Source organism: Lepidothrix coronata, unplaced genomic scaffold, assembly GCF_001604755.1.
Source record: "Lepidothrix coronata isolate B3197 unplaced genomic scaffold, Lepidothrix_coronata-1.0 Scaffold64, whole genome shotgun sequence".
Classification (NCBI taxonomy): domain Eukaryota; kingdom Metazoa; phylum Chordata; class Aves; order Passeriformes; family Pipridae; genus Lepidothrix; species Lepidothrix coronata.
In genome coordinates this window covers 3741899-3752234 of record NW_016690244.1, presented here as the reverse complement: position 1 = coordinate 3752234, position 10336 = coordinate 3741899, and the positions used below count along the sequence as shown (strand labels likewise).

At 40.1% G+C, this 10336-nt stretch overlaps 1 protein-coding gene across 2 annotated transcripts in view; it reads right to left on the bottom strand.

The window, feature by feature from the left end:
- Positions 1–75: 75 nt before the first annotated feature.
- The window catches only part of ANO10 (anoctamin 10), a 125320-nt gene continuing 115059 nt past the window's right edge, over positions 76–10336 (bottom strand). For both annotated transcript variants that reach the window (XM_017817953.1, XM_017817954.1), the window contains exon 13: positions 76–951. In XM_017817953.1, coding sequence (XP_017673442.1) covers positions 916–951 — 36 coding nt within the window. In that variant the 3' untranslated portion in view covers positions 76–915. The remainder of the gene's footprint in view (positions 952–10336) is intronic.

The window sequence follows — 10336 nt, the reverse complement described above, 5'->3', positions numbered from 1 at the left end:
AACAATGAAACATTAGGAAAACTACCTTTCTGTGAAATGCAATGAAAATAAATCAGATATCACCACAGACGCAAGGACTGGTATATCAACTATGAAGTTTAATTGATCTGTTACCGTCAGTTCATTTAATCAGAAGGTCCATTCACACCATACTGCAGTTCAAGATCCAGGGAAGTGATACCAAAATCCAATGTAAATTAAAAAATAAATACACTTAGATCACTGATCAGCAATCTGACTATTACTGAATGCTTTTTACCTAGCTTTTGAAAAGATTTTAACTGAGGCTTATTTAGAGAGCCAGCACACAGGAGTATATAATGCATACTCTATGATATTTATGTTCAATATTTCTCAGATCTTATAATGGAGTACATGGTTGTTCCCTATGCGATGTATAAAATATTTAAATTAATTTGCTATGGGCAAACAGTGGCTAATAAGCAAGTCTTTGGAATAATACAGGATTGATCAGCTATTGTAATAAAGGGACACGAGGGGCAATAACCCCAAAGGGACAAAACACTGTGAATTAAATAATAGTCTACCTTTTTTTTCCTTTAGAAAGCTGCAGCTGAAAACTCTAGTTAGCTTCTGGATGCTTCCTCACAGGATCTGTTTTCAATCACTCAAAGCACAGTGAGTCTGGCAGATTTCAACCAGACCTGGCATAAGCTGGAGTGCTTTATTTGGTGTTGACTTTGCAAACAATTACATGTGAGAAACAAAGAGAGCGGGAGAAAATATAATTTTTTACAGTGTCAGGCAAAGATTATTTACCAAGTTTCACATAAGCAGGTGCCACCTACTCAGTAGATGGTGGAGCGAGCACTGAGAGCCACACACCACCACAAACACACGCTCCAGCAGTGCCCCTCACATGTGACTCCTTTAGTCATCCTCATTCCTCCGTGTTTACTCCTTCAGTGACTCAGCCGCCAGCTTCATTTGCTGCGAGAGAAGAGAGAAACGAGAAGATACGCTGAGGACAGTGGCAGCAAGATGAGTTACACAAACCAGCAAAATCTGAAAGCAGGGAACTTCCAAATCCTACTGTGAATAATAAAACTACACCAAAGAAAAGAGCTTGAGCTTTGGTACTTAAAAACGAATAAACACAAGCCTGTTATGCATGACTTTTACAAAAGACACAGTTTTAACAGAGGCATTGCTTTTCTCACCAAAAGACTCAGAAAATGACGATGCAATTTGTATGTTAATTAATTCTTTTTCTGATGAATAATGCCTTACACAAAACTCATCTGGTCTTAAATATTTAAGCTTTTAAGGGATTTTAAAAGGTCAAGGAACAACTGACATTATGCTGCCCCCATCTCCCATCGCATCAATCTGTTAACTGTTATTCAGTATTTCATTTTTTGTTGTTCCTTTGTTTTGTTGTGGGTTTTATGTTGTTGTTGTTGGATTGAACAAAATCAGCCTGTGATATAAGAGGGAGGTAGCAGACTGCTAGGGCAATATGTGTTATTTCCAATCCTGTTATTAACTAGTTTTGTTTTCATTATCTTAGGATGTCACCAGAAAGTTCTCTATGTGAAACCAGGATAACAATCCCAGGTGTTGAAAATATCTGATGAGAAAGAGAAACCAGAGCTGCTCTGTGAAGCTTCTTGTTAGAGAGGATGTTTCATAACACAGAACTTGCAGAGGCAACAAGAGCAGAGTTTAAATTGTGCCAGAGGCGTCTATCTCACACCATCTGGGGTTGTCATCCAAGGGTCTTGCAACGTCTGGAAGGCTGGAACCACCCTGATATACTAAGAAATAGTTACAATGACTGAAGTCCCCAAAGAAAAAGACTGAGAGACAACAGTTACAGGAGGGAGAAGAGATGGAGACCAGCCCAAAGGACATGGTGAGGAGCAGAGGCAAGGAGATGCACAGCACTGCTGGAATTCAGGAGGCTGTAGGCTGGTGTCCAGCATCACTGCCTCCTTCGAGGCAATTCGGCAGGCGAGGAAAGAAGAAGGCCAGACACGAAAAGATGTGAGTGATCATATGAAGAAACAATTTATGCACCTTCCAGCTCCTAAGCAGCTGTGCAGTTTCTGTACCATCCCCTCAGTGGAGGATGGACATGTGCTACTGAGCTGAAGTTCTTTCTTTTACATTTTTATACAAACGGCCCAGAACATACGAGCTATCAGAAAGACAAATACCAACTAGCACTATAAAAAAATTGGAAAAGAGGAAACTGCGAATGGACACTTTCATTCCATTTCTACTGCACAACATGGGATAGAAAGATGTTGGATGCATAAACACAGCACCTTCTACCTTCTTTTGCTGCTAGTCTGTGCCTGAACCCATTCCAAAACATTACTCTGCATGATAAAACACCTACAACAACTCTTCTTTACTATTTTTATCTGTATTTCCATGCCATCTAGAAGTGAAATAAAATTAGTTTGTGATACAAATATTTATATGCCTCTCCATAGCAACAGTGCAGGAAAAAAAACCATAGCTAAAGGCTGGAATACAGATTCCTCTTCTGCATCCTGATTCATTTATTTAAACAAATGTCTGAATAAAACTAAAGCATCTTTAATTAAAGTGACCTTTTCTTCCTATTGCAAAAACATAAAAGATACAGAAGACAGCAATTCAATTAAGTTCCTGATTCATCAAATGCAAACCTAATTTTCTTATTTTAGAATGATTTTCTTAAATTCTGAGTGGTGTTGCAATTATATGGGGACTGATGAGGAATGCAGAAAACTGGAAAGGTATTTTTATTCTCTGATCTCTGCAGGGCTTGCCAAAGTCTGGAAAAAACCCAAGCACATGACTATTAATGATGACTAAATGGTAATATGTCCAAAACTCTGTACAAGCAGGACTACTGTAATTTATTTTTGAAGGCCCTCCTAATTTTAACTGAACTAACCTTATACTAGGATTCTCTTACGCTGGCAATCTTATGCTATCATATTTAAAATATATGACATGAACAAACAATTTTCCAGCTTCTTTGAGTAGGCCAGTCAGTAGAAAAACCTCTTAAAATAGCTTCACATGCTGGCATGGCACACACAGCCTGGGCAAAACCAGTCCAAATGCAGTCACATATATTTCAGGAAATGAATCATAAGCCATGTGAGAACCCCAAGAGCTGCATCAATAATTTCTTCTTTATAATTTCTAACACCAAAACATATTTGGCAGTACCTGGCAGCAGCAGGCTCCCCTAAGAGCAATCACTTTGGCAAGCAACATGTGGTGGCACCTTTAAAAAGTGAAATTTTCTGTCAAGTTCAGGCTGAAGAATTTTTAAATTTTCTTTTACTATGAAAGAAAATGTTCTGTTTTAGTAGGAAAATATTTCTCTGAGACAACATATGGGAAAGGGAGTGTACTCTTTTTTCTCTGATCCTGAGAAAGGAAACTGATGAGGTACCTTTTAAGATCACCTTTCCCAACAGGTTCACTCACAAACTGAGGGACTGAGTTAACTACTCTTCCATCAGAAAGACATTTCTTTGTAAGCTTTAAGTCATATTTTAAAAATATAGAAAAAGAGGTATTAAAAACTTCTCGATATACTTTTCAAACCTACTAGCTACATAATGACAAACAAAGCTCAGTTGAGGGGTATTAAAAGCCTCTGACCAGAGGCACAGTTCAGATATGAGAGTTCAGAAACCATTCTTCATTTATTATCACTGAGAGTTAGCAGTGAAAGGTTTATCCTTACTGGTCTGTTTTACACAGCACCCTTAGCAACAGTAGCCCATGCAATACATAAGTGAAGCACATGTTTAAACTAATATTAATTTATTTTAGTGGGGCTATCGTGTTGTTTATTCTAAAATTCTGCTGTTAGGAAATGCTCTAAATATTTATCTGCTGTAATTCAATAGATTTGCTATTTCCATTTTATTAAGTTTAAATTTCTTTGTAAAGCACATGTAATATAATTAGACAGTACTTCCAGGAGAAATAGCAAAAAACCTTCAATGTGGTTTACAAATAGTCTTCACCAATTACTTAGATTTCCCTACATTTCAACTTTACATTTTCTGAAAGGACTTTAATAAAATATAAGAGATACTTTCACACCACAAATAGAGTTGCGTAGCAAGCATGGAAAATCAGGCTACTTCCTTTGCAGGCTCACAACCAGAAACACAAACTTTAATGTACAGGCTGTGGTAACTCTAAAGTTAGAGGGTCTGTGGAAGTCTGAACATGTGATTTAGTGCTATGAAAAATACTAAAATACAAAAATAAGTAGCTACAAACATGAAATAACAGAAATACACAGCAGCACCACAGACCTTGACTACAGCAAAAGCTGATGAGTTTCCGAGGTATTTCCCACTAGCAGTGCTAGGGCTCAGTTCAAGCCACAGCCTCACTGCAAATCCATTTACTCCTGCATGGCACGAGGAGGGCCATGGATGGCCCTCCTAATCTGCCAGCCCTGTGCACAGTGCATCGAAGCAAAGAGATGCTTTGCCCCTCGCTCTGCACAGCAGGGCTGCTTTGAGCAAGGACACTGCATGTCCCAGCACGTGGCTTCATGATGCCCCTGCAGCTGAGAAGCGTGTGCTGCCTCTCACAAACCCTATCTTGCAAATCCATCTGTGACCTTCTTTCTGCACCAGAGGATGACAGATAGCCCAGCATTTCTGCTGTACCCGGGCTGGTTCCACACACACTCATAACCTAATCAAACATTCTCACCTTTCCTTTATGGTTTCTAACAGGACAGCCAACATTTAACAGGCAGCTGACAGTCTTTGCCAGTTTAATGTTGATTTATTGCCCTTGCTCAGCTCTGTGTCAAATGCTTAGAACACTGTTGTTTTCCACTTATGCTCAGATCTGATAAGCCAGCCCCTAACTACTCTTAATTTCACCGCTGTGTGTGTTAATGCCAACTGACAATTCAACCACAAACTGAGGAAAACAATTTTAAAAAATAAAAAGCATATAAACATGAAAACCAACAAAACCAGGACCTAATGACTCACCAGTTTGGTCCTTCTCCGTAAGTATACTCAACATACACATATGTTTGTTCATATGAAGAATGGACATGTAAATAGCCTATTTAAATATAAGGAGACATGAAGGCAGATGTTTTTTATCAGCAAATCCATCTTCTGGTTTTCCTGTATACACCACACAGCACAGCTCATGAGCAGTTAGAAAGTGTAGTGTTACATGGTATCTTTTCCACTTTCTAAAATTAATTATAATATGAAAACATGATGGATATATATTAAATGATTCTCTCCTAATGGTGTACAGTCACAACAAAGGCAGTTTCTTGGCTCTGTGTTGAGAACTGCATCAGCTTAATCTGTAAGTACCAGCCAGTTATGGAATAGGCAAATTAACACCCACTTCAAAACTCAGTAAGGCTCTTTCACATCTAGTATTTCATTCTGTGTTAAAGTTCAAAAACTTATTTAATGGAAATTTGTTCTCACTGATTATAACGGTGGAAAGTTGTGGTAACTTCATATCTAGAATCACAAAGCTTCCCTCAAGGTTTCTGTCTACGGCATTGAACGCTCTCTGCAGGGAATGGTGCAGGCTTGGGGTTCCTTTTAAGCCTCATTTCTGACTCTGACCAGTTTTTCAGCAACCTGTTAGTTGCCTTAGCTGGAGATGATAACTGATGCTTCTTTACAGTAGTAATAACCAGCCTCTATACTAGCACACTCCTGTTTATAAATCTCAGGACCACACAGCCATCATATAACACTGAATGCTTATTTTCACTTAAGTCATCCAGCACAACCCTTCAGTCTTCTTGAAAGCTATTGATTTCCAGAGTACAGTTTCCCCCCTACTTCAGTACTGTGATAAAAGACTTGCAGGAACAATTTCACAACTTCCTTATTTACCAGAGCCAGACCAATGGCCCTGTGATGCTGCAACCCAGTGGAAACAACTCTCTATAAAGCAAAGCCACATGTGAGCATTAAACAGTCAAATGAAGATTTTTGGTAAGGAAGTGAGAAGAATTTTAAACTGACAATAATAAAGAAACAAATGGTGAATTGTCACTCTCATGTGGACTCTGTAAGCAATCACAGTAACTTAACTTTTCGAGAATTGGAAAGTTACCTAGCACTGCACCTATTACTCTCCTTACTTCTAGGTTGCACCTGGAATATTGTGTCTAGTTGTGGGCCCTCCAGTACAAGAAGGATACTGATCAACTCCACCAAGCCCACTCATGGAACCCAAGATGGGCAGGGAGTTGATGCACGTGCCCTGTGGGAAATGGCCGAGACACTTGCCAATATCTACAAGGAGATCAGCAAGAAGATTGAATCAGGGTCTTTGCCAAGGTGCACAGCAAGGGAATAAGAAATAAAGCAGTCATTAAAAAATAGGAAAAAAAAAACAAACCAACAAAAAAACCCCAACAGATAACATTTCACTACAAGGATAACTAAGCACTGCAACAGGGGCCCAGGGAGGTTTTATAGTCTCTGTCCACAGAGGTTTTTCCAAGACCCAACGGGAAAAAGCCCCACACCACCCTGGGGTCTGAATTTGGTGCTGATCCTATTTTGAGCAGAAGGTTGGATGAGAGACCTTCTGAAGTCCCTCCCAGGCTGAGAGATTTCTATAGTTGTTTCTGCAGGATTTGTGACAGGAAGTCTGCCTGGACTCACAGACCTAGAGTGGGAATCTGCTACAACAAAGGTAACAGCAAAGAGTAAATGAAATAATTCTCTTCTTTCCTTTCTTGTATGCCTAATTCAAGACAGAATACCAAGTACAAAGGCTGGCGCTAATGAAACAATAGGTTTGCAAAATTAGTAAGTGCAGAGTCAGGAAAACTTGCAGAATCACATAATATGTTCCTTGGTGTATCGTGCCTGATTAATAGCACTGTGAGGAACAGCAGACAAAGCAACCCCATTTGTAGTAGATTTTTTTTTCCCAAGACTTTTTTCTGATCTACTTCATATTGTCTCTGATTTAAATTGCAAAGTATTAATTAATACTCATTACAATATTCTTACAGTATTAGTCACCCTTTGCTGAACCTTATTTTAGTTCAGTAGACAGTACAAAAGTGTAGAAATAATAGTAGAAGTCACATTAGATAGTAAAATAGTATTTTCTTCAGAAGTATAACTTATGTATTCCGTCCCTCAAAACATTTACATTATTTTTATCTTTGTTTAGTTCACACTTTTTTAAAATTAACTTTTTTCCACCATAACTGACCATGCAGTTGCCAAGTGCCAGATAAATACATAATGTTAAACAACATGTCTGAATGCCTCGTGAGGAGTGTGTGCTGGAATCACCCTCTCAGAATGCCAGCCCAGCCCAGTGGATGGCCTCCCTTTTCCCCTTTAGCTTATGCAATTACCTCCCATCCAATAAGCAGCTGGTCAATAGACTTCGGAGTCAGAAGCTATTGACTGGATATGAGAGCAATGATGCAAAAACATCCAATGTGACATGACCTTGGTGATGTCTCAGAAGGGAGGGGAGGACTGTGCAGTCCCTCCAGATGTGTGCCTGTCACTCACACATTTCTGTAACTTTGTGACCTGGGTCACAGAGACATCACTACAGTTTAAAGGTGCAGTTGGTCCCTTGGTTAGCAGCACATCGACAATGTTTTAATGATTTCAGGGTAAGCTATGATACAATTTATTTTCTCTGGGGCTTTGGAGAATGCTAATTACCAGTTTGCAATTATTAGTTCCAATCAAGAGAAAATGAGTAAAACAAACTATTCTGCCTCTCCAAAGCTTAACAAGCTTATTCACTAAGCAGGATGCCCCTGAGCAGGCACATACCCTTTGGAAGAGAAATACCCAGCACCCTGAGAGTTTAACTAGCCCCCTGGACACAAATCCCTACTGTATGGATATGGCTGACACTAGAGCCTAACTGTACATTTAGCTGTGTTAGTTTTATACCAACTCCAATCTCCTTCCCTGGAGATACTCACAAGCTGTCTGGATGCAATCCGGAGTAACATGCTCTGGGGGACCTTGCTTGAGCAGGGAGCTTGGACTAGATGACCTCCAGCGGTCCCTTCCAATCTGACCCATTTTGTGGTTCTGTGATAGCAGTCAGCAGCCTGGCTAAGGACCAGATCGCTCAGTAGACACTAATTTAACTCCTTAAGCCCACATCCTTTGTGCTCACTCTGCCTCAGGATACAGGAGGGACAGCTGAGAAACAGTGAAACCAGTGCCTGAAAAAACATCAGCAGCAGCGGTGAAGGACTCAAAGGTGGTTGGTGGCACTGCAGTGGGACAGCTGACAGCCCTTCCTCCCCACACTTCTGCACTGCCAAGTGCTTGGGTGATGTCAAAAGTACACAGCTCACTACAGCTTCTGGAGGATATAAGTTTCAGACTAGTAAGCAAAGCTATGTTAACTCTGTGCTTCCATTTTTCCCAGTTTAATGCCAGAAGAGACCTGCTGGGTTACAGACAGAAGCCACCCTCAAGTGCATAAACCCACATCACAGAGGTTTAGCCAGAGGAGACCACACAACATCTATTCCAGCGTTGCACGTGCCAAAACCCACACAGTTTTTGCCAACATGCTTTAACAAATTCTGATGTGCAAAAGGCAAGAGACTAGTTTAAACCATTTAATGACACAAAAAGAACAGAGACACATGAACGTGTCTGCTTGTAATCCGTGCAACAGCAGGGAATAGACTGTGTGAAAAGCACAGTGTCTCCAGACACAGATGTGTTCACTGGGACTCAGGCACACAAAGCCCAACACCTAAGCACCCAAAGCACTAGTGCTCTGCCCACCCTCTGCTCTGCCAGGGGACACAAAGGCATGCCTAGCCTCAGCCCAAGCCCAGCTGGTCTCAGTTATAACCTATGCTCCCATTTCTCTCTAAATTTAGGTTTTTTTCAAAGAAACATGTAGTAAGAAGAAACGGTTACCCTTCTATGCAGAGAATTCATTGGGTAATCTAGACTGGACTCAGATATGACACTTAAAAACCAACTTCAGCTATTATTTTTGGAAATTTCCATTTGTGACATAACTCTGACATAAATAAGCAGACAAACTGCAGGGTGCATGGCTGTCCTCTGTCCTGCTACCACACACCAGTCCCAATGGTGCAAGCACAAAATTTCCACCTCTTTTGTGGCAGTCAAGAAACTTCAGCCTGACAAATACGTCAGAGAAATCAAACAACTGAACAGTGTAAGTAGAATATAACAAAATACATCTGAAGCACAAACCTCACGTGGAGAAATCAGACTTCCACACTAAGTACTGTGCAGACGCAATCACTGTTGTGAAGGACTTCTTTCTTACAGGGAATTTGCCTCTCCATTTATCTGCTCTATCAGCATAGAAAGTGAATTTAATTCTAAAGTTACTCTTACCACAGTACTTAAAAAAAATAACATTTTAATGCAGTAGTGCAGGAAAAAACTATTCAATATTTGGATTATTTGGTGAAGAAGAACTATTTTCAACTCTAAGAGTTTAACAGGCAAGGAATCCAAGACCAGTAACAAGGGACCTGCCAGGGTCCCTTATTTGTTGTCCTCCCCTGAAGAGACTCTCCTGCTCCAAGCACTTGTCCTTACAGTATAATTTTGAGTAATATTTTCATTCTCATTGTTCTCTTCAAAGACAAGATTTCTTCTACTTCCCTTGAGGGCTCTGCTCTTGCCTATTCACAGCCTAGTGAAAAATTATCAACACAGAGCTGGCAACCAATTGCTAGTTACAGTAATTTTATAAATGTTCTGAAGAAATCAATTCTACTGATTTTAAAATATGCCAAAGATCTCTTTGCAAATACTTCCGAAATGGCAATGACAGAATTCCTTCTTCCACCAAAGGCACGTGGGACAAGGCAAATTCCCCTTCTGCCAAGTACCCTGCTCCTCGGGAAGACTATGCCTTCTTGGAAAGAGACAAATTGTTTTCCCTTAGTTAAACACTGGGCTAAGCATGTGTATTAATTGGTTACAGGTTATTGATTTGCTTTTTAAATACGTATTTAAGTTGATATCTGTCGGATCAGATTACGTCATGTACATATTCAGGTAAAGTCAGTTACCCAAATTACTTACAATGGATTCACGGTTTGATCTGGCCCAGGAAGTTCTTGAACTAAGCACAGGCAGAGGATGGGGAAATATATGTCATCCCTGCTTTTCACTCTGTCCTAGACATCTGTGTATTGGCACTTTGGAAGCTTCGGCAGCCCTACGCAGATACACACACGTACACAGAGGACACATTCAGCTTATTAAACTTGCCATTTTCATTGAAGAGGCACAACTGAACGCGAAGCATTACTCTCAGTGTGCTACAAAAGACTTTCTAA